The sequence below is a fragment of the Acanthaster planci genome, linkage group LG09 (genome assembly GCF_054643075.1).
Source record: "Acanthaster planci isolate LZ-2023a linkage group LG09, COTS_SCS, whole genome shotgun sequence".
NCBI classification, from domain to species: domain Eukaryota; kingdom Metazoa; phylum Echinodermata; class Asteroidea; order Valvatida; family Acanthasteridae; genus Acanthaster; species Acanthaster planci.
In genome coordinates this window covers 13,819,641-13,844,938 of record NC_141785.1, presented here as the reverse complement: position 1 = coordinate 13,844,938, position 25,298 = coordinate 13,819,641, and the positions used below count along the sequence as shown (strand labels likewise).

The 25,298-nt window shown below is 40.8% G+C and overlaps 2 protein-coding genes across 5 annotated transcripts in view; one reads left to right on the top strand and one right to left on the bottom strand.

Annotated features, from left to right (window-relative positions):
• The first annotated feature begins 13 nt into the window (after positions 1-13).
• On the top strand, positions 14-5,754 carry cdin1 (CDAN1 interacting nuclease 1). The gene has a single exon (XM_022248191.2). The coding sequence runs from the start codon at positions 14-16 to the stop codon at positions 875-877; it is 864 nt and encodes a 287-aa protein (XP_022103883.1). The 3' UTR covers positions 878-5,754.
• Positions 1,636-25,298, bottom strand: part of LOC110986346 (calcium/calmodulin-dependent protein kinase kinase 1-like) — a 57,832-nt gene continuing 34,169 nt past the window's right edge. For all 4 annotated transcript variants that reach the window (XM_022248135.2, XM_087141596.1, XM_022248136.2 and 1 more), the window contains exons 4-16: positions 24,537-25,296; positions 21,134-21,235; positions 20,575-20,626; positions 20,299-20,420; positions 14,493-14,551; positions 14,058-14,146; positions 11,810-11,883; positions 11,292-11,471; positions 9,953-10,026; positions 8,593-8,680; positions 7,897-8,025; positions 7,023-7,150; positions 1,636-6,502 (exon numbers count right to left, since the gene is read on the bottom strand). In XM_022248135.2, the coding sequence (XP_022103827.1) occupies positions 6,481-6,502; positions 7,023-7,150; positions 7,897-8,025; positions 8,593-8,680; positions 9,953-10,026; positions 11,292-11,471; positions 11,810-11,883; positions 14,058-14,146; positions 14,493-14,551; positions 20,299-20,420; positions 20,575-20,626; positions 21,134-21,235; positions 24,537-25,296 (1,879 nt within the window). In that variant the 3' untranslated portion in view covers positions 1,636-6,480. The remainder of the gene's footprint in view (positions 6,503-7,022; positions 7,151-7,896; positions 8,026-8,592; positions 8,681-9,952; positions 10,027-11,291; positions 11,472-11,809; positions 11,884-14,057; positions 14,147-14,492; positions 14,552-20,298; positions 20,421-20,574; positions 20,627-21,133; positions 21,236-24,536; positions 25,297-25,298) is intronic.

Below are 25,298 nucleotides of genomic sequence, written 5' to 3'. Positions count from 1 at the left end.
ACCAAGTATTAAGATGAAACTTGTTGAGTACAAGAAGATAGTGGAATGCTTGGAGACTGCGTGCTGCGATGGAACCAAGGAGTCACTGGTGCTTGTGCAGCAGCAATTCCCATCGCTGTCATACCACACCCTCATTAGCATCCACTCGCAGCGGGTCCAGGTGAAAACTAAGAAGCAGCACGGCAGGCACAGCTCGGTGGCCGCCATGGAGGCCTACTACGTCCGGTACCAGAAACAGGTCGCAGACCGCTCCTGTAGACAGGGAACGGTCCTGTTGGGACTTGCCCGCGAGATCGACCTGAGCCCTGCCCTACTGGCCCGCATCATCCTGGAGCGGCACCTGTTCCACTCATCCGGAGATGGGGTGGCCGTGCCCAAGACCCGAGTGACCAAGATGCTTAGGGAGCCCTACTTGATCGAGGATCCTGTGCTTTCAATGGAGGTGCAGCAGTGCGTCCTGTGGGACTCCAGCTACGGCCCCCTGGTGGATAGCATCAAGCACTCCATAGGGGTGGAACTAGAAGTGCATCTCAAGAAGACGCTGAAGGAACATGGCCTCGCATTCCTCGGGGAAGAAGAGATGAGGAGGAAGGGCTATGACAAGACGCCCGATGTCAAGCTACAGGTCCCCATAGCCATTGGGGGACGTGTTGTCAATTGGATAGAGAGCAAAGCATCCTTTGGCGACAAGCACAGCCACGAGAACTACATGAGGGACCAGTTCTGGAGCTATGTGAACCGCTTCGGCTCCGGTCTAGTCATCTACTGGTTTGGATTTATTGAAGAGTTTGCCACAAGTTCAGAGCAGGGCATCATTTTAGCTGATGACTTCCCCAGAAACTTCACAAAAATTGATTCATGGGATGGAGTGGACTAAATAGAACTTAATTTCTTCCAAAATCATACAGTGTTCATATGTTTCAGTTTTTTGCATTGTAAATTTCACACTGAAAATAAGTTTATTTAGGCTAGCAAAAATGTTGCCGAGATCTGCTGACTTAGCTGGGTAAACCTTACGGAAAAACAGAAAAACAAAAAAATTTATTTGATTGGGACTCAAAGAATGGTTTTAAAAAAATATTGTAACACTGCTCTTTATAGAGGCTGTGCATGGTAGCCATCTTTGTTATGGAGAGATAGCACAAGAGGTCCACTCATGTATCCCTGTGGAACAAAAGCTGTTACCCGAAAAATGGCTACCATGCATGTCAACATGGAGGCACCTGCCATTGTTCTTTTCATTTACAAAACAGCGGAGCATGTTGCTGATGTTTAAAAGTAAGCACATAATCATATTGCAGACCTTGTTTTGATACTTGGTACCACATATGTATTACATTGGTCCATGTATGCTCAAAATGCATAGGGAATTGGGGTTCAAGCTAGGAAAATTTAAACAGACGTCAAACTTTTAGCTAAATGAACAGTTTTTGCAGCCATGCACTGCTTTGTTATACTGCAGTGCTAAAAAGAATTTTTTTCTCACCAACTGCTCAGAAGTATGAGCAAGATTTATAAATGTTTGTAAATATAAACATCTGGAACCGTAGGAGTGTTTACAGTAAATTGTTGCATTCTAAAGAATAATGCAAATGGAACAAACAAGAAAATCAATATCACTCTCACAATTTCACATGCATTTCTTATCCCCTTTTTATTGTCCTGGGTGGCTTTTTATGACACATCTTTTTTTAAGATGCCAGACTTAAAACACTTGTAAAAATAGAATCAATTTTTCATAGCAATTCATGAGAATTTTCATGAGAAAGTTAGCGAAAATATCCATTTATAATCCTTCAACATCCATTGGTAGATATAAATTGTTCTGTTTTATTTTTACAAAAAAAAACAAAACCTGTCAACATACAACAGGAATAATTGCTAGATGTTCATGAGAGCTACACAGAACGTAGATTTAGAAACTGGACTGACTTTTCCAGTCACTCAGATTACGAAAATCCTAATTTCAAGAATCTCGCTTGATTTGCAGTAGATTTTCTTTGCATTTTTGTGGAACATTTTTATGCTTACGTTCAAATTAAGGAATTTGAAGCAAGAAAAACAAATTTTTAAATAATGAAAAATCCACTTACACTAGAACTGACATTGTGTTCGAGTCGTGGTGAATGCTGTGGAAAAGTTTGAACAGTAACCTTGCTGTTTGTTTTTCCAAAGGAAATGCACAATTATTGAAAAATGAGTTAAAAAAAATGAAAATATAAATTCCCCACCAAGAAGGAGTTACCCGATGGTAACGCACATGGCACCAGTCCTACGTTTGGAAACTGAGATGTACAGATGATCCTTGTATTAATCATGGAATTTTCCAGCAGATGAACCTAAATGCATGCACTTTGTTTTACGAGTTGATAAATCAATGATTGGCGCTCACTAGCAACTGAGTATCTACATGATCAACATATCAATATTAAACATCCTTCTTACATGTATGTACATGTACATACCAAATCTCAATTTCTGTTCACTTGAATAAATATTTGTCAGTCAATAATAGTTTGGTCCAATTCCAACTGATCTCGACTCAAAAAGGTGTGTGAATTACTTCTGTTAACTGCCGGCAGCACCAGACATGGCACACAATTTATAAGATTGAGTAAAAAAGGAACAGTAGGTAAGGTATGAACCTGTGACAATGGGAGACATGGAGACGCTGGTGCCAGCAGCCACTGCACCGGTCCTTTGTGACAGTTTTGTGCATGCTCAGAGCTATGTGCACATGCTCAGAACTATGCGCGCATGCTGAGAACTACGTGTGCATACTCGGAACTACATATGTATGCTTGCTCAACAGTCGGCCAAAAGCAACGCCTTAAACATCTCTCATTGCTAGCTGGTTCAGATGCAGTTTTCATCCCGTTCCATTTTTTTTCTTACCAATATAAGTACCAACTCCGTACATGAGGCAGGTAACACCTGACAATACATCATGGTCAGTATAAATGACCAACATAATCTTATAATTGACATTTTCCACAAACGATTTATAACATAACTCCAAGTTTGCCATTACCATAGAAAGACAAGGCAATATATGCACTCTGGACTTTATAAAGTGATGTTGGCGACCAAAGCTTTTTTTTCCTTGAGTAAGGATGAAAATGAATAAAAGAGAAAATATTCTGTACATAAAATGACACTCATTTTGGTCTTTCAAAGAGAGTAAAATAACTGTACATTCTGAATGCAGTTGGTCATTCAAGCGGACATACTTGATCATAAGGTGTTGGAATGAGGCTGCATAAAACGTCACCCCCTAGACTGTATGTTTGGTTGGGATGCTGAAATTGAACCGTGGGGAGCTGTTTGTGTGGGATTCAGCATCCCAATATCATTAAGTAGGTCTCCAAAGTTAAACTACAAATGGATACACATACATGTATTGGTTCCCCGGGGTATAGCTGAACCTGTTTGGATTACAAATGGTTGTATTTGGGTTCTTCAAAGACTGGCTATATGGTTCCCCGTTTAATTTCAATGATATTCACGGATCAAACATACATGTAGTCTCTTCTCACTGCAGATACATCAATGGTCTGAATACAAAGGACAGTAAGCAGAGAATAAATAGCAACCAAATCTGTGCTCTCAAAGGAGACTTCCCTATTCTTTCTGCATTAAAGGAATACCTTTGAAATGAGAAAAATCAAAATTTGCAAAACACTGGCCAGAACAATAAGCATATTTATAACAGATGCTCAAATCATTTTAATCTCAAAAGCGCAACAAAAATTGCAATGTATTTTTGGTTCTGAAGGAAATTAGAAAAAAAGCATGAAAATGGCTTAAAGTAAACCTCTCCATCGCCATTTCAGTTTTCAAATTATAAAACGTAACACTGTCAATGAGTTCACGCTAACTTTGCAAGCATGAAAACTTCCTTTCTTTAGCAGTAATGCACAAAACTGAATAAATTAGCTTAAATTTGCAGCCGTTTTGTAGTGATTATTTTGAACACATCAAATAAGAATTCAAGAAAACTAAATACATTTATCTGTCGTGTGCCTTACAAGAAGTCAGATATTCCTACAAAGTGAATTGGGCCATCCAATACCATTAAGGATGCGATCCAGAGGGATGATATCCACTTAATGGAAATGCTACTCCTTGCTTCCCCCTGTATCAAACTTCACAACCAAGTCTATGCTCTGGTGACATCCCTAATGATTTGCTTCCCTTTGGAAGAATTAGATGGTCACAGTACAATAAGATAAATGCAATACATAATGAGCACTTGATACTGCGCATAGTGATTAATGGAGTTCAGTTTCATTTTGTTGTTGATACAAACAAAATGTAAAGCATCAGGATATCAATTTTAAAGAACCTCCTCCCCCCTCCCAGGAAGGCATGTCATGCCATTTGGACATTTTACTGTCTTAACCACTTCCTGCTGAGGAGCCCGGTTTGGGCACCGTGGGTTTTACGCAGAGCTGGGGTGCCCGGTTTCGGACAAAAGAGCTGGTGTGTGTAACAAAAGACTGTACTCGGAACAAAGGACCTACTGCTGGGAATTGCCACCATTTTTCGCCTTCCATTTTTCGAGGGTAATCCGGCACTGTTTTGAAACGGTATACCACTGCTTTGGGCATAACGCACCTGTGGATTAGCACCGCGGACAAAAGTGCTCCAAGGCCCCATTGATTAGCGACACAGCGCCGCTGCTCACTTATCCAGCTGTGTATGAAAAGATGCAACTGGCATTCACTGGAACCAAGGAAATTATGCAACACCAAACAATTCTGGGCTCTCTTTTTTCAGGGCTGCAGGCCTGGGCTGAATACTCAGGTATCAATGAAGGTTGCCTGACAGACTAAAGTAGCCACCAGAGAGTCTTTCGTGTGGGTGTAAACGTCCAGTAAATGAACACATAAATTTTTGAAGAATTTTGAAAACGGAAAACATTGAAAAGGTCCCACCATCACATCCTAATCATGAGAAATCCACCCAGTAGGCAGTGGTTAACAAGTCTATCGAAATGATTCCATTTAGGAATACATTTCATATTGTCATCTCGAAGCAGAAGCACTGAGGTTTTTTTTAAAGGGGACGGGAGTTATTTTCACACACAAAAAATGAGACAATCATAATACTTGCCAAAGACAATTTTTCAAAAGATAATTTCAGAAAGTTTTGGTATCTTGTCTCATCTCAACATTGCTAAATCTTAAATGTTTTTAAAATTCCTTTTGCAGTTTTATTGTTTACCGTTGACATACTGAAAGTTAATGTTTGATACAATTTTTCTTTATATATACATGTACATATTTTGGTCAAGAATAAATGGTTCTTGTATATGAATATCTTGAGACACTGGAGTCATCCTATAAATTAGAGGTCCAATTTGATGTGTGTCCCGGTCACATCTAATGTGATTTTGTAAGTTCAGAACACATTTCCAAGATTTCTAAGAGTGATGAATTGATGAAAAGTACCTGCTGAACAAATAGAAATAGTTTGATAGTAATTTCAGTGATATTTCCAGGTCAAATTACACAGGTCAGGTGTAACAGGGATACAAAAATGTCACACTTTTAAATCCTGAATTTATAGAATGACCCACTGTACAAATGCTGAATGGAAAATAAAACTGAACAATTCTAACCACATCAGGTGTTGATATGATTGCGATGAGAATGCAAGTATCTCGTTTGGTATACTACATGTACAAGCTTTGTTCTTTGCTTAATGACGATCATTTTATGGAATAAAAGGAATGTTACATTTGACCTCTCACTCTGTTCTGACACATTTTGTTCCTTTCTTTTCAATACAAAAATAGGCAATTTGAGTAAAACACATTTGATTCACTTCCCATCAAAACAAACAGGCACTTGATGATTTTAGTGGGGGGTGTCAAGCCCCATGATGGAACACCATACATAAATATTAATTACACCTATCACGATGCAGAGAGGCAATTTTTCTTGTGCCGTCCTTTTGTTTGGTCCAACTCCCTCTGGCTGAATTCAGCAACTTTGCCTGGTCACACTCCCGATATAAATCACCAGCTGACGCGTCCAGAGTTACACCAAGGTGAGACCTTTCACTGTTCCATTTTACGGCACGGCTTCAGAAATAAGCATTTCAAGCAAGAATTGTCGCTTTGCATTTCTGCTTTACTACACCCTCACAAGATTCTGTATTGCTGTATAATAATGTGCGGCATAGTCAACACTGTATCAAATGTAAGAGCTTAAGTGTCCAGCAACTCTATGAAATTATGTCTGGTCAGATATGCACGTTTTTATGGCGAGCGCGTCACGGCCCAGTTGTAATAGCTACAGTGGTGAGGCCTGGTGTGCAGTTGCCATGGTAATGCTCAACATCTTAATTCCCCTGGGATTGCACAAGAGAATCTATCACAGAGCACTCTGTCAACGTGAATTCAGTTGCCATCCACGAGGAGCCAACAATCATGCATAAATAAGGGGTATCAGGAAGTATGACGTCCATGTCTAGTCATGGCAAAGCAGACGACAACCTACAAAATAAAACCGGAGGTAGATTTCACTCATTCAATCTTTATGTGGCAACACCTACATGTATTTGACCATTTCATGCCAGATGTAGATGACACTTAAAAGATATGGGCATTTACCTTGGGGCGTAGCAAAGGCATTTTCTTTGGGGGGTATACCAGAGTCAATCTCCCAACTTGCAACTTGTTTGCCAACTTTGTGTCATGTAAAATTCACAAAATGCGGAAAATGGAAATCCATGGTACGCTATCCTGTTGTCTTAAAAAGCCACTATTTTGACCACAAATAATATCGCACCTGGGACAAATTCATTGAGGAACAGCTGGCAAGTGATTGATTGGCAGTTATACTTCAAAGCAGTCAAAGTACCGTAAAGATATTTCACAAATACACAAAGTTTTTGTACACAAAATGTGAAACAACATTCATATAAAGAAACTCATACACAGGCATCTTTAAAAATATCCTATCTGGAATTCTCCATTTTTTAAAGCCTCTGGCTGACACCGAGACCAGACTGACCTGTTTGGTTGCTGATTGGGTGATATGGGTTCCAGCAGGACACGCCCACCCTTGGCACTGTTATGCCGGGATTTCTTCTTGTACGGATTGCCGAAAGACTTGGTCTTCAACATGTTCTTGACTAGAATCTACAAGTATCAACAAACGATGCCAAAAATTTACATCCAAAGTAGTTCAGAGATGTCCATAAACAAACCCTAACCCTAACCACACTGAACCCGACAGGATTCAACAAAGTTTTCTTGCTCTTGCATGCTGGGCTCCGCACACTTCACATATTACAGCGGTTTGATGTCCCTGGGTTCATCAAGGCAGCAGCACAAATTAAGGTTGGTGGGGGGGGGGTTAAGGGTGAATGGATACCCTCTATTTGTCACACTGAAGTAACTTCAGAAATGTTACATGTAAATGCAATGACTGTTACAGACGGGACCTGCTGAATGTACAAACTTAGTTCAAGCATAAGGCAAACATAAGCAAGTTGGGCACGTCAAGGAAACGACGTGTCACTAATCCAATCCCAGTCATGCTGATTTTTACTTGTTACCAGAGAGAAGTATTCAGATTGTGTACACGGTAATGTCATTTTGGGACAGTTCAAGTTTACATGACTGTCTGGGTTTGACTGAAATCCATGAGACTCACATGGGAACTTGACTAAGATCCTAGGAACTATCCAGGACAGGTTCCCACCTCACAAATCCCTCAAGGAAGATACCAAAGGGCATTTCCCACAATTCATCTGGTCATAAAACCCTTATTTTTTTGAAATATAAACACAAGTTTTGTACACATCAAGGTGCAAAATAGGGTTCCTGCATGACAAACTTCACTGGTTCCCTGATGTGTGAAGCTGGTGACATTTAGCACTTACCAGGGTCCTGAGTTTGGGCAGTGTCGTGACACAGGTGTCTACCTCATCCTGCGACACTTCCACCAGGGTGCAATTCTCCTCTTCTGTGGGCAGGGGTTCCTCGCCAAGTCTGGTCACCCATGGATGCAACTGAAATGGGGTTAAACACCAGTGATTACTTACTTCCATGGTGAAACAGTGACCATTCTACAACTTGTGCGTGCCAAGTTTATGGCTTTTATTCCCACAACATTGTACATGCCTCATTAGACTCTCCAGATGCCCTGGAAAGAACATGCCAATGACCCATTCCAGATTTTGTTATTTACTACATTTGGATCTAGAAATATCAATATTTCTCATAGAACATCTGACAGCAGCTACAAGCCATTCAACAGTTTTGGAAGGAAAATTACTGTATTAGTCAAACTGTACTATTGCACGATGAGCCCCCAAGCTGGATCGATCGAGGGCACAATTTTCTTAGCAACGGAGGCTCCTTTGGTCAGAACTGAACTTTGCTGGTTCAAAAACGACTAGGAAATGCATGTGTTACAGTTGCATCGCTACAAACAAAATGAACACTCCTGACCCACCTGGCTCTTTCCAACCAATGAGGGGGTGCTTCTGCTCAAGGGGGATAACCAAACAACTCTTTTTAAATTGACATATACAATGGAAGTATCAGCCACAGTGTAAAGGCCATTTCATCCTCACCTTTATTTCAGGGATTTTGATCCTCTTGTCTGGATCCTTCTCTAGCATCTTCAATATAAGATCCTTCAAGTTGTCTGGTATTGGTTTGCTGCAATGCAAAACCACAGAGACACAAATTTATGTCAAATTATGCAAATGAAGGGCACTAACCATATCAAGTCAAAAGCTATTCAAATTAACTGTAACAGGGGCAGTCTACGTGTATTGTCCCTCTTAATCCCTTCAGCAGGGGGGGAAAGTGATTTGTCAGCTTATATTTCATTTTACTTAAATGAATATTCGCAATCAGGAGGTCACATATTCAGGTGATAAAGTTTTTGGATTGAGAGCGGTCTTACAACAGTCTCACCAGTGAAACAAATTTGCTGCACAGCTGTGACATTTCCAAAAAACACTGAACAGCAGGTTCTAGAGCATGGGCCAACGCTACAAGTTCTTGTTCTGTAACAACAGTGCAATAATTAAATCGCCTGAATCGTAATTTAGTCAACCACTGTTTGCCTGCCATTTTCCCTCCGCGCAGACGAAAACAACCACCCATCCAGGCGAGGCAGACTTCCATAATGAAGGCCGTGTGTAAACACAAAGAAGCGGCTAATTCTGCCTGACATTTCCGTTACTATTTACTCCTGGGGATGATGAGATTGGGAAAGGAGGGGACGGTTGGACCAGACTGACGGAAGTGCGTGTAGACAGCATCAGCACGTGGTCAGGGGATACACTGCTTGTACAGATGCTGGGCTTGGTGTGTCTCCACACGTACATGTAACACAAGCCAGTGCAGAGTACATTGGCCTCAATGCTATCTCCCAGTAGAGGGCACTTGATATTTACTGATTTTGGAAAAGGCTGGAGAATTGACAATTTTTCGCAAAGCTGAAACTTGGCTAAAAGTCTAGAGCCTCCAATCAGTTCAAAGTACTCTATTATTTTATAACTATTTACAAAAAGACTTTTCATTAACCCCCCCCCCAAATCACTTGGAAGAAAAAGAGGTCATGGCAAAGCGAGCACATCCCTGTAAAAGAATACATGATCTACAACAGTGTATAAAAAAATCTCCTTGTTTCTTTACTTCCATTTTTCCCCCACATTTAAATGATAATGCAATACCTTGCAGGTAAAATTGCATACTATGGCATTTCATTTCCATTCAGTTGCGGTCATCGAAACCAAAAGCCCATCTGTTTACGAAGCACTAGAAACTCGAGCACTTGAAATGAGTCCACGAAGTCACGGGGCCAAACTGAAACCCATCAAATCACATGTGTCAACCCAAACTATGCAGAACAAAAAGTTCTTCCCTTTAAAATGACCAGCAAGACGTATTCCAGAGAAAGTGCTGAAAAATCAAACTTACTCTTCCGGAAAAGGCAATGGTAAATTCCTGATCTTGGCATGGAGGCCGAGAATAAAGTCATCCTGGAATGGCACCTTTATAAAAAAAAGGGGGGGGATAGAAGAGTGGAAATAAATTCAATAAATCACAATGACCTTAAGATCATACATGCATATCTCAACATCAGCTTTATCGTAACATCTGTTTTGAGCCAACTTCCCTGCAATGCCAACATTTCTTCCTCGTTATTCTTGTTTCAACAAAAGCCTGTCACAATTTCAAGGACATATTTCTGGCCAAGAATATATTGCTTCAAGCATGATTTTTTCCCCCTCATTTTAACACTTTTTCTGTGAGGTAAGAATTTTTTCTCATTCTCATTAACAGATGTTTGCGAGAAACAATGTCAATACAGGCTCTGCAGTTAACTGGCTTCTCACACCCAAGCGAGTCTCTACAGCAACCTTGACTGGCATCTTCCTATCAACCATTATATTTGTTCCCACAGGCCAGCCCAAAACACAAACAAGGCCACACTAGTATCTGCTCTTGGAAAATGATTTCACACTGTAATGAGCCTGACTCGTTGCTCTGTTACGCTCTCAGCACACTCACTGAGCCAAGTCAAGCATTCTACATGTAAATGTTGAAGCCCTTTCCTTCTACTTGTGGGCCAAACCTCCCACGGGATATCTTGTGGGCCCTGAGTACTGATGAGGCCAGTCTAATCATGTTATTACAAAAAGAACTCAAGGACAGATGGAGAATGTCCGATTGGGTTTTGCCAGTTTCCTCATGGCTTCATCACCTTGCTGTAATAATCCCGTTGCAATCATTCAGGTACAGAATTAAGTTAGGACAGCTAAGGCTGTTTTGTTTTGAAGCAACACCCTCAAAACAACTTGTAATGAGCACGGGGTAGTATAGAAAATCAATGGTTTTGGTAGCAGAAATGAGTTCTTGAAAAAAAAAACCTTAAGGTACATCTACACAAAAGATACTAACTAAATAAATGGATAAACCCCAGTTTTATCTCATATAAAACTTCTTGGCTTACAGGTGTTTGAAATAAAATATGGAAGAAAACGTGAACTGCAAGCTACATGAAAAATAAGTTTCAATATCAAACACATTTCTGTCAAAATCATCTTCACAACTGAAAAAAATAGTAAATCTTGTTAAATAAAGGGCTTGGGAAAAATTGGGTGGCAAAAGAACACCACAAAAAACAGGTTGGGGTATGACAGATGGAATTTTAGTTTTGCAGAGTTGGAAAGGGGAGGAGTCATTATCATGGTGGGGGAATGTGGGGCATTTGTAGACTTTGATCTAAACAATCAGAGTTTGAGATAACTCGTACATGACCAAAGATGAAGCAGTAGAGAGTGATTCCAATGGCCCAGACGTCTAAGGCTCTACCACCATACTTGTTGGAGTCTTCGTGTAAGGTCTCTGGGGCCATAAATGCTGGCGTACCCACTGTGTCAGATAACAGGGCATCAATGCCTTCAAAGCGGTCACTGACGCCAAAATCTGCAATCTGGCGAAAAAGAAAGAGAGAAAAAAAAAAAACACCTCAGATTTTGATTTTTAAAGGATTATCTGGAGGCAGATGTCGCACAGTTGTGTCTTGGTATTAGCACAGTAACTTTAGTCAGAGCTGGAAAGTTTGAAGGAATTTCCCATTTGCTCGATACTTTTTGAAAATCTTCAACAGAGAAATCAAATCACTTGCAGTTCAAACCCAGGACCTCCTACTTTTAATACTAGTCTTTACAAGTTTCAAGACATCACAACACTCTGTTTCCTTTTATTCTGATATTTAGCCTTGCTGAATACAAGGAAAGTGTGACATGAGAGAGAAGCTGTCGTGTGTACCTTTAAGTGGTTGTCCTCGCCTAGTAGCAGGTTGGATGGCTTGATATCACGGTGAACAATTTTCTGATAATGTACTGGGTATGAAAAAAGGGATATACATGCACATTCAGTTGGAAATTGTTCACATGGAGTTTCGGAGCGAAGAGGTCACTGAACCTCAGTTTTCGCTTCAAATTGTTATCTTTTTATTTGTAAGAGAGCAGCAATTTCTATGTTTCCATTTTTGCAATACCAGGCGTGTGTGTTGCTCAACTAGTCAAAGGTAAAACTTGAGAACAATTTTGAGGTTTGTGTTTGTTATAAACACATTCAAGATGTCATCAGTGTGGTGGCATCCCACTCTGAACGCACTCTGACAAGACCCAATGCCCTATTGGTCGAAGAGATATGTAATGCGTGCAAATCACCTGCGCACAAGGTGCCACCACACTAAACAACTTTGAACACTGGCCCGCAAATTAGTCAATTCTTTTTCTCAGGAAAACACATCAGTTTTAAATTATATCTAAGAAATCTGGTAACCAGGCACCATAAGGTCACTTGATTATACACTCAATGACAGCGGCTTTCTGTGCCAACTTGATCTATTTCCTGTTCGTACTTTTCAGCAACCTGTGAATTTTACACCCTTTTACACGCCTGCCCTACATTCTCTTATCTGGCTCAGTCCCTACGAAAACACTGGGGGCTACCTCCGGCAAATATTTTGCTGGAAAACTCTATCCCCCAAATGAATTTGATTACTGTATTCAAGACCCTGCTTGGAAAAACAGCAGTCAAAATATTGACTGTGCTGCTGCTTATCGGTAGGGGCAGATAAGGATTTCAAGCGAGCAAATCAACACAGACTTTGAACCACCCCATGCGTGCTTATTATATGTGCAGAGACAGGGCCAATATTGACACATTTTGGTATCAACAGCCCTGCCCCTATCAGCTTATATGGAGTTCCAGGACAAACTCATACTGGGCAAAGTTTTGTCACGCATCTTGAGTTGTGGACGGTTTTTACGCTGCATGTTAACATCCAATCAAATATTGGTTACGACAATGTCCAGTATCCACATGAAGCACTCGTAAGATGGGGTACATGTGCAAACCAGGTGTCAAGGCCTTCGCCTCACCGAGGGGAGAATTTTGTTTGTACGGAAAGTTGAAAATGTGTGACAAAAATTCATCCCAATAGTGTTTTTGGTCCTCATAACATCAATGTTTCAATACATACATGTATGTAGTCCCCACAGGTACATGTACACGGCAAGTGCATATGGACTTTCAGAAATGGGGAATGTGTTTGTCAATCTCTCTTTCAACCAAATACATACAGTAGTGTGTGAGTAAAGAATGAAGCAGAAACCTATTGAAAAAAAGCCAAATAATTTGCCCTGCAAGCCACAAATACAGCGTCACTTCCACGCCACTTGATAACTACCTCAAAGCAATTAATCTAGGACAACGTGAGAAATCCCGAGCATGCCATCAAATATGTACAGTATATGATTTTTATTTGTCAGACCTAAATGATATTCAAACTGGCTGTGGAGACACTACATCACAAGAGCACTGAGACCCAAGAGACAGACAGATGAGACTCGGTGCTCAGCCACGCGTAACACCGACCATTCTAGATTCATAATGCAGCGTTTGGGGGCAATCTTCCAAACCTGGACGTTATCAGTTAGAGCACTTGACATCTGCTGTGCACTCAAGCACATCATCTCAAATACCTCTCCCTCTGTCTGTGTAAGCTGTGCCCTTCATCCTTCACAGCATTAGTCCATTCTGAGCAGACCTAAAATGATTTTGATACTTTCTTGACTGCACTCTCTCAACCAACACTGCAGTATGCCCAAAGCAGCATCAAGTAAGGGGGACAAACATTGTCACAACTTTTCTCTGGTGCACGTCATATGAAATGACACTCACAACCTGTTAACTTTTATTCAGACTCCATCTTTAAATCACATGTTCCAATTCTACATGCTTTCAGATTTTCATAGGCTGTTCAAAAACAGCTATTCTGTATATCTACATGTAACTACAATGCCTGTCTCAAGCATATGCCCTGACTTCTGTTCTGGCTAATTCTGGTCTGTGCCGTCAGCAGCCTCAATCTACATTGCTGCTGTACACCTAAGCTACATTTTAACATTTCTTTCATGCACTTGAGATAACCACCACACAACAAATAATGATTGCATGATAGCCTGAGCCGCTGGTACAATGTATATCTAAACTGTTTACTCACAGTATTCAATGCCAAGGATGATGTCCCTGAAGTAAGTCCAGGCTAGCTCTTCGCTCAAGGGGTTGTTGGTAGGCACTTCCATTACAGCTCTGCCGAGGTAAACCAAAGGGGGGAAAATAAAAACAGCATTATCCGAGAAATCTGGAACACATTTCCTCTAATTTTACTGCGTCTCATTGCAACATGAGGGTCTAATAAGCCTGCCAATTTTAATCTAATCAAGAAATCTGGAGAATATCACGGGACCAGCTCATGTGAAAAAACAATCACTCTGCCAGATTTTGCTGGCTCTGTCTGCTATCAGATGGGAAATGAGAAATATTCAGTTTAAAAGCAGTACATGTATGTGGCAAAACTGTAACCAAATGGTGCACTGAAAACTTTGTTTTGTCAAGAGCCTGAGCTATTCAATTAAAAGATACTACAGGTACTTACCCCTTCTCAACAAGTTCAAAAACCATGTACAAATTGTCTTCAGCTGGGTCGTTCAACACCTGACAAAATCATGATAAAAAATGAAAAGGAAGGCCACTTAATATTTGGTTTTCTACTGGTACCTCAAATCAAGGCAGGAGTTGCCATATAAAAAGCCAAGTATATGTTTCATAAATGAATTACCCTGGTCGTTCATAAATATTGTTCCCAAAAGTTCCAACATAGTAGTTGTTCAAATACTGACAATAAACAAAGCGTGTCAGATGATCATCCCACAAAACAGGATGAGATAAGCTGAGCCCTTTTTCAAATCATAATTGTACTTCTCTGCCAGGCAATTCACCGGAAATGTCAATTCTGAACAAAAAATTGTGCAATCCAATCCTCCATTCACGTGAACAAGAACCGAAAGGATTCTTATTTTTCACGCCATGTTCTCAACAGACTCCGATATATTTTTCTCGTGCACAATACTTACATACTACCCGAAGAACCTCTGAGAAGATAGTAGATAGAATACAAAAAAATTAAGGCTTGAGGGCACAGAAGTCGGGATATTCTTTGGGGAAAATGACAGAAATCTGATCAGCATGAAACAACCAGAGTCATCATTAAGCTGGATTGCCATCAATCATTAAACTCGGTTGAAATATGACGAGCTCGGTGCTTCAACATCAGGCAGTAAGAATCCAAGTGAGTTTCAGAACCATATATAACAAGCTGGTTTTTGCCTTTTTTTCCCTTTCTGAGGGGAGTGGCAATTACTTTTTGTGGACTTAAAGTTTCAATTATGAAATTTATTTTGTTTCTTTTATTCAATTTGACATGTTTAAAATTTCAGGAAGGCTTACAAAATGCCATTCGCAATTTATAAGAAATAAAATTTGTTTGGAGAGGGTGTGTGCCACTTTTTTGATGTGGTGGTGGGGGTTGGGTGGGTTAGGGTGAGATACCTATGATTGGATGTAATTCTATGTCAAGTTTGACTCACTTCAGTAATTGCTTTGTCAAGAGTATGTCTCTTTGCTGTTAATTTATTGCAGTTGTATTTGTCTGTTTCATTTGTTTATTTATTCCACATACATGTATCTGTTTTTATTAATGTAGTTTTACTTTCTATGTGGGTTAATTTGCTTCGCTACTGATCGCGCCGTTTGCTTAGGTGTCCTAACTGATTTGAAAAAGCTTTCTTTGTGTACTACCTCAAGTACATGTACATTTCAATAAAAAGTAACATGTTTTTCTTGTGTAAGATGTTTCGCCTTTTATGGATTGTCACGAGACCACGAGTTGCTACTTCACCTGGAAAATCATTCAAACCAGGAATTCTTTTGTATTTTTTGGTGTTAGCCAACTTCTTGTAACAAGCTTCCTCACTGAAGAAGTTGATACACTGCGATGACATATCCAACAGACAAGAGCATCACCAGTCTCAAATTTCCTTACACAAACAGTGCTCTTCTAACATGCAAATAAACTAGGAAAAGCAAACAATGAAAGTGAAAACAAAAGATGACTGCATTTCACAACTGGATGACACACAAACGCATACACACAAACAGGTTATAAAGCCTGGGATATTATAATACAGCTCTAATGAGATTCACAGGATGAGACTGATATAGCTGTTGAAGGCCAGCCTAGGACTGGCAATTTGCAGTGTTGTTAGCCCAGCCTACAATGGCTTAATTATTTAATGGATCTCCTCATGCCAGGGTTCTGGAGGGTGATTGCTGTGGCAGTTAATTGAAAAGGAAGGGTTGGTACAAGCAAACTGATCCAACCAAATGACTGGCTGATGTGAAGTCAGCAAGTAGCACACATGTACATCTACATGTAAAGCAGCAAAGAATTTTCGTTATTTTAAATTGGAATGATTCTCTTAGTATCACATGCAAATCTTCAAGAGCATTCTTTCTGAAACTTGTCTTTCTGTGCCCCAGTTATCTGAGGGATGTCCCTTTTTTGGCCATTTATTTTTCTAACAGACAAGGAAATGATTAATTGACCAGCGCCTTTATACTGGATGGTTTTCTTGGAATTTACATTTTCGAGGCTACCAAATTGATCACCACTCAAGCTAAATTGTGACGCTCATGTTAATGGGGCATAAAATGTCGCCCTTTTAATACGAGCGATAAGAATAATTGACTTTGTGGTATGTTGACAGGCATGACAGCTCTTCCATTTTGTGTATTTTTCCAGAAAGAAAAACAGGCTTTCATTTAAATGTAAACTTTACAAATGATGGAGTGTTTTGGGGGTTCCCACAGAGGACAGGTTAAAGGAAACTGATTTCTGACTACATCACAGTGTTTAACTATACAACAAATAGTCTGGATTTTGGTTTATTATTCAGATGAATGGAACACACTTTGTTTTTGGGGGTAATTTTTGAAGCAATTTCTGCAGAAATACTGACATGCAAAGACAAAGTTGCGTAAACAAAGGCTGAGAACCAACCTAACTGAAGAGTCAGCAAATTGACAGAAAATATCAATAAACAGATGGCCAAATGAAACACACAAGAGTGCACAGTTGAGCAGAAGTTACAGGGTGCAACATAAGAGGCCATAGCGTACAAGTACTGTTACATCAACCAAAAAGAAAAACCAAACTCTCATATTCAACCTGAACTGACTCCAAAAAAAAGTGTAAATGCATACATCTATCCCCCCCTCCAAAAAAGGAGGAAAACAACATCTCACTGAGAAAATTCCCTGATTAACAGATCGCTGTTAAGAACGTGCCAGACAGACTTTTGCTGGCGCACTAAGTGCTCCTGGGATATCATTTATCATCGCAGTGCTCGCAACGCCCGGCGGAAAACACAGGACTGCGGAACGGCAAGTGTGAATGTAACTACTGTATCCCGCCAAAAACAACGTATAAATCACAACCACAATGGAATTTACAAATGCCTCATGTCTGAAGTAGGCCAAATATAGACAGTAGAGTACCAAAACAGCTGTAATACTTGGTAAAAAATCCCCTCTCGACCTGTCCAGTTTTAAAGACAGAAGTGCCAATTCTACATTGTACCATTGTATCCGTACATGCGCATGTACATGTATCATCATGTTAAAGACTACTGAACACTTTTTTTGTCAATGTTCAGAGCTGTGGGGAGTGTGTATCTGTAGAGTTGTCTACAGAAGGTTGCCTAACTTGCCTTCAACCAAGACGTTTTCTACTCTGGTAGAAAATGCATGGCCATTCCATGTTGAAACAGTTTATGCTGTAGCCTGTGAGGCTAGTCTTGTCACGTACATGCCAGAGAGACACAAAAATACCCCCGAGCTGAAAATTCAGTCGCTGGGTGATCGTTCCTTTCTTTCTTTTCTTATTTTTAACAATCACTTCACTTGAGGCCCATTCTATAAATGGGGCTCCAATTACAGTGTGTGTCCCTGTCACATCTGACAATATGATTTTGTAAGTTTAGAATGCATCCTTTAATTTCCAAGAGGGATAAAGTGATTCAAATTAACTGCCGAACAAAGAAAAAGTTTGCAATTAATTCCAATGGTATTTCCATGTCAATTACTTGTACCATATATGTAAGCAGGTCAGGTGTAACAGGTACATAAAAATGTCACAGTCTTGAATCCTGAATTTATAGAAAGATCCATGCACACGTAAGCAAAGGAAACAGACACGCCAAATACTTGATAAGTGACAACATAATGAGAATTAGGAACCAGATAAGTGTGCACACAGTGTTTGAAAAAAGGCACAAAAAGTGAAATCTTTTCCTTTGCTCAGAAGTTTGGTACATGAAGCGGTCCAGACTTTTTGGTAGAGACTGAGAAATGTTCTGGCTCAAGTTCAGGGTGTGAAACAATGCAGTTTCACAAACTGTTCTGGAGCATAATACTCAAAGAGTGCAGCGTACATGTACATGTACATACATACATGTCTGTGCAGTGTCACATTTTAAAATTTGCTTTTCAATATGATCTTTAAAATACATGTATCACTAAAAAAGCAGGAAAAAATCCCGACAAGGGAGGGAGTTTGAGTTACTTTTGCTGATCTACTTGTAAGTATTTCATCTCATTTATGATTTCTATTGTTTTACCTGCATACATGTAGTTTATACTTCATTACAGATCTGTGAGGTTCTTTGGCAAAGTACCAGACCATAATTGGCCTTTATTCAATAAAATCCTCTATACAAAATACAAAACGAGAGAGGATCACGCCATAAATCTTGCTCGGATTCATCTAATCGTCACCGTACCTGCTTTTGCCGAGAGCAGAATGAGAAATGGCATTCGTGACATTCTCAGACGCTCATTCTGACGTGCGATAACCATTCGCCAATCACTGTGTGTGATCGATGGTAACCTAAGACACTTTTTTAACATGTCGAAAAAATAATCAGCAGCATCCATCACCTCTTTGGCCCTGTGTAAGCACGAGAGTCTCAATTTCCATGATATTTGTCTTAGTAGTTAAATTTCATACCTAGAAACAGAAAAGTGCTCCTTTTAAAATATGTTTAATTCTTTTGAATTTGCACGTCCAGCCGGTGTTTGTAAACTAGAATGGGAAGCAGTCTGAAAAATCTCTAAGCAAATTTCATAAAGCTACTTTAAGCAAAAAGATAGGATAAGCTCAGGAAATATTTATGTTATCAGCTAATCCAATGTTTTTCAAAGCATGGATTTGTGAGCAGACCCCGCTGAATAACGAATTTGGTTTCCCAAGTTGTCTTGGGTGGTTAACACACCAGACACCCCCCCATCATGCCCTGGTTTGGTTGGTTTCTGGCATCAGTTTCCTCAAGTTTGAGCAAAACAACAACTTCAGTTGCTCCAGTAACACTGCATCACAAACTATGCCCCCTTGGTTTTAAAAAAGTACAATTGCCTGTCCAAGCCAATGGACAGGGTTGCACTTTGTGGTTTATCAAAACACGTCATGTCCCCGGTGTACCGGAGTATTCTAAATGAAGTGTTTTGATTAATATAAATCTGTTTGGATAGATCGGGCAGCCGGGCTTGTTTTAATTGAAGCCACTGTCAGGCTATAGAATTACGCGGAGGTGCTTGCCAATTCCAAAAGACCAAAAGGCAGTCCGACTTTGAGCAAATGATGATGGGGCATCACCGGTTAGCCAGGAATGATAATAATAGCTGATGACATTTGGGTTGGTGAAAGCCAACACTGTAATAGAATGAGACTCGACATCATGTCTCAATATGTCAAGTCATCATGGCCAATTCTTCAGCAGAGGCAGATTGGTGAAGCAGCATAGCAAGGCAAGAATAATGGGTCTTGAGACACACGTAAAATTTAGGGAGAAATGACGTAAATTTGAATCTACAAGTGGGGGAAGGTGATGAAATCCAGTTATCTCCGTCAGAGCACAGAATATCTCGAAGTATTTGCAACTTGGTGATTCTTTTCTACCAAATTTCCAAACAAAATTCCACAAACTTGGAGCAGTGGGAAAGCAGGAGGGAGGAAGACCACATTCTGACATTTCTGCTGAGAAGATGACGTTAAAATTGCCTGTACAATGCTGCACTGGATGCTGGCCTCTTCTGTCTTTCATCTCCTCTTTGTTCTTTTTACCCAAGGAAAAGCCATTATTAAAGAGGCATCACACTCATAATGTTTCTGAACTTGTCGCACGTGTGCATTTCAGCAAGTCACAACACTTTCTTAGTCGAGGAGGCCAAGGGGCCGGGGATGTACGTGTGGCACTGACCACAGTAACTGCTTTCAATTCCGCTCCATATCCTCTCTTCCCCTTACTTCTTGCCACAATCTCTGCTCTTGCTGAAGAGTGACCTACCTCCACAAGCTTGACGATGTTGGGATGGTCCAGCTTCTTCAAGATGGCAATCTCTTGGTAGACTCTGTCCAGCGGGGTCTTGGGCCCCTGGCCTGGTTTGCCTCCCCTGGGTGGAGGTCGCTCTGCCACAGTGAAAACGGTAAAAAAAATGCATGCAAAAATCTTGATAAATTATGATACCAGTAAGTGGTTACTGTCATTGATATTGTTTTTTTTTGGGGGGGGAGGTGGGAGATTGGTGCATGGATAGGGGATGTGAAAGGATAACGTTCTTACTTGCAAAGCCGCCTTTCCGTACAAGTTTCTTCTTGGAGAGAATCTTCATTGCCTGTGGAAAGAAACAACCAGAAAGGGTTAAAAAATGTTGGACCCGCATTTGATTGTTGAGAAGTTTGTTTTAAATGAAGAGCCTAATGTTTGTGGCTGTGCAGCCAATATGAAGCTTAAGGAAAACATCAAGTATGAAGAGAAGTATGCACTGGTAACACTTTTGCAGTACTGGTACCGTTCATTTGGTGATTACAGCACTGTGATAAAAATCCTTCATGAAAGCCAAATTTCTTCCAAGGTCAACTTGAATGAATGAAATTTATTTTGGACTAAGGAAGGTAACTTCTAGTCCCTCAAGCAAAAGGAGCACTTTATACTCAAAATACCCTTCAGGTATTAGTACATGTAGGGTATACAGCCACAAGGAAAAGACTGGCCCCTGAAATCCAAGGCCAATTGTAATAAACAGAACTTCAATTCACACACCAAGTGGGAGAGAAGGGACCGGAGGGACCAAGGATAGTAGAGTCAAGGGGGTACCATATGGAAGCCAAGAAGTACTTACATAGTGTACATCATCTTCCTCATTGTAAGCCAGTTTGACAACTCCATAGGAGCCTTTGCCAATCTCATCAGAGAGAAGGTACTGGTTCAATTGCACATAATCCTGTATTAAAGGGGAGAAATGGTATAAAGACATAAAATGTTGTCTCTTTCCTGAAAAAATGTAGAATATACATGTAAAAATGCTACAACCTACTCGCTGAATACAGTGACCTGATATACAGTGTACATGTGCAAATGAAAATGGTTAACGAGTACAATGTTGCAATCCTAGCAGAATCTTTCCTTTCCACATTAAAAGAATTTAGTTTATGAAGTCTAACAAATGTAAAAACCTGCTACACCAGTTTTTTTTTTATAAGTATGTGTCATGCTGAATAATTTAACAATACTCTGAAATATTTTGAATCAGCAGAACCACAACTAATATTACATGTATGAATGACAACGTAGCCCTTAGGACCTCTCATACTCCATCTGTGTGTGCAACTGTGCTCCAGAGTCATAAAATAATAACCAAACCTTAAGGAGAGACCCATATAGGGAAAAATTGTAAGGATACTGGATTCTTTGTATAATTTGTCTTTGCCACTTTTGTGGTGGTTGGACCCACACTGGTTGGAAATTCTTCACTTACACCTGCATGTAGTAAATTCTTTAGCACCCTCTAAAACTGACTAATTGGTGTCAGTTTGGAGAGACCATCTCCCTGGGCGTTTCAAAATCCCTACTTTGTGATTTGCTGTTGGCACGAAAGAGCAATTACCAGTGCACTGAAACTGCTGCTCAGTTGCAGAATAATTACACATGGGCTATGAATAAATTCAGATGGCCAGGAATCCCTCTGGGCAGTATTTATGGCTTCTGATGTCTTGTTTGTTTTTACCTCAAGCAGATGTATCCGATCCACCTGCATTTGATTTGCAAATGGAAGGTTTGAATCTTTTCTCAATGGGGGGGGGGATTGGGAAGAACCACAGGGACTAGTACAGTACCAGCACATGTGCAAGTAATTTCTCTGTGAGCACTTTATTTGATGTACACATGTACATGTGTGATGATATTGGAGTCTGAACATGACAGAGCTTTTTAGAAGAACAAGTTAACAAAAGTCCTCTTTGGGGAGTGTTGTGGTTAATTAATTTTTCACAGGAACAATGCCTCCGCCTTTCACCCCCCCTTTCCCGTTCCAGTTTTGACATTAAAAAAATTTCACATGGCATGAACAATTTATCAATGCGGAGATCACCTCTGATGAAAATGTCAGCATGATTTATGACAAAAATGTCAGCATCCTCAAATATTTATACAGTTCCATTTCCATCTGCACAAAGTTGCACGTACAAATGCATGAAGAACTTGTCCTCTTGAAATGGTAGCTGATGCCACCATCAATTTTAACTTGACTCTTTCTCCCACCAATGGGCCAATTAGTGTACAAAATATGGCCCTATCATGAAAATGAATTATTCAGCGAAGTGGATATTTTCTCAACTCAGTGCTTCTGTAATATTGCTCAGGAGACTGCAACCCTGGATGATGAATGGAAACTAAAATGTGGTCATCTGTGGGCAGAATCGGCATAGTGTGAATTTGAAAAATACATCTACACTATATATACCGGTACGAGCATTCAAGACTCAGGCTGCATCTGAATCTCTTGTCTAGAGATAGGTCTACATGTAGGTCTTCACTCCATTAGAAATGCGTGGATACACGTAGACAATAGACCCAGCCGTAGCTCTGGAAGCCCGTTTCGGACACGGCTTTAGATGTGTCAATTCCGAATATGAAATGTGGCTGTAGGTAAATTTGGCCTCCGTTAATTTCTACATAATTGCTGTGCAAACCTCACAACTCGGTCAATTACTCTTTGGCAGCAACTTTTTTTCAGTACAACCTTGACATGAAAATGTGTATTTCATAGGTCGTCGAAGATTGCGAGGGGACGTTTGCTTACGAGTACAATGCCAATGAGATCCTGAAAATCTGCAAATCACCCCATATCAGTGAGTTCAGCCTAAAGCAACACATCAAATACAATGCACGAGTGGGGAATATGACCAAAACCCACGAGCAAAAACAGAGGCTCCAAGCACAAGTTTGCAAGAGACCCGTTGAAGTCTCTGGCATGCGACGTCAGAATGGACAAAATGCAGGTTCGGCGCATGCTCTTCAAGAAAGAGGAGCTCAACGCGTAACTCGGAAGCCGTGAATCTCAATGGTCGATAAACAACTAATGAGACAAAAACCATGATGATGATTTCTGGCTTCAGTGATACAAACCCTTTAAAATTGATCAATTTGGACTTCTGGTTTGTCCGTTTCTTACATGTACATGTAATTTCAAGGTAATATTATCGAAGGGTGTGCAAAACTTTACATCTTTCTCCTGCAAAGATTCTACAAACGTTAACAGTTTAACTCCATTGCACATCATTACACGACTGTTCTGCAACTTTTATGTACATTCAGTGGTAAACATAGTGAGGCTTTTTGGTGAGTACACTAACTCTCCATTTTCTCGTCCTGAGCCCCGCCAAGCGAATCACATTTCACCAAAGGGCAGCCTTCGAGGGCTTCACTATGACAAGTGATGCCTTTATTGTTCATGCAGCTTGCAGAAATTGTGAGCCATAGGATTTTATGAGACATGAGCAGGGTCAGTAGGTCCACTGAGTACATTGGTATGTACATGTACACAGGTACACAAAAGAAAAGAAAGAGGTCTTTTTAATGCAGAGAGAGGCCCAGTTTTCATTACTACAGTTGGCTGGGACTGAGTACACGAAACTCAATGCAGTATCAACTTCCAGTGTGTCTCTACTTATCTGAACTTACACTGGACTGTACACTTATACGTACAGTACACAAACACACATTAAAATTGTGAAAAGGAATTTTTTGCTGTTATTCAAAATAGCAGTACATGTATATCATCTGCATGCTGCTGCAGAACTGCACTCTGATTCTCTGCCACTCACACCCTCATCTTGTTTGAAGTAGACTCTCCAACATGATGCACAGCATTGGGTTTAACTTGGTACCTACACTGTACACGTACGTGTACAGTCTCACTGACAGATGATCGGGGGCAGGATAAACCAGATCAGACCACCCCCCCAACAAAGCCACTTAAAAAGTGATGAGGACAATTTGAGGTACATCTCATTTCCATTTTCCCCCAAATTTGTGTTAAAATCAAAAACATTAATAAGCCTTACAGGTACAAGCAAGAAAGCTACAAAAATGCCATAAAGACATCCTGAGTCTCCCCAATAAAAAATAACTTGATTCCCTCACCTACCGAAAAATTCACTTCTGGATCCTCCTTTGAATGGTACATGTATGATTTAAGCAAGCCATTGGACTGACAGGGGGTGCCTTACTCTGCATGGACTTACCTGTACTGATGATATTGATATGTGGGAGGATTCCTTCGTGGGCGGTCTGCGCAACCTGGGTGAGCCGACTGGCGATGCATAGGGCGAGCAGGACAGGGAGGGGAAGACTCGTCTCTGAAGTGGTACGTTCAGCTGCCCCGAAGCTGGCCGGTTGCCACTGGAGGACTTATCGTTCCGCTCGCACATGCTCCGGGACATAGGGCGATAACCGGCGCCCCCTAGTCGGCCCCCCTCACGCAGTGAGGGCGACATCTCCACTGGGGGCAGATCGTCATCAAAGGCACTACGGTCTAACCCATTGAGGGTGCTCTCCACTGTCCGGTCCCTTTGCAGCAAGATCCCCTCATTGAACGAGTGCGACCGCCGGCGACCGAACTGGTCCACCAGAAGGAGGTGTGGATGTTTGATGGGCTCCACTGGCAAAGTGACAATCTCCTCCTCCTCCACACTGGTACCATCCCCGCTGACAATCACTATCCTGGAGTTGGGGACCTGTCCACTGGACTCCATGATGGTTGAGCCCATGCCTGAATCTACCGTCCCCTCTGGCACCCTACCAGGCATGTTTTGACCGTCACAAGACACATCCAGAGGGAACTGAATGGGCTCGTCATAGTTAACGTCAATGTTTCCAGCATGCTCCTCGGTTATAACTGATGGAGGTCCACTATGAGAGGGCTCCAATTTAGAGATCTCCGGAGTCTGCCCATGACGGAGACCGATGCTTATTTCTGCCTGTGATATATCCGGGCTTTCCATTCT

Bases quoted from the DNA above. Each gene is read 5' to 3' on its own strand.
- cdin1 (XM_022248191.2), top strand. From the start codon at position 14: ATGAAACTTGTTGAGTACAAGAAGATAGTGGAATGCTTGGAGACTGCG.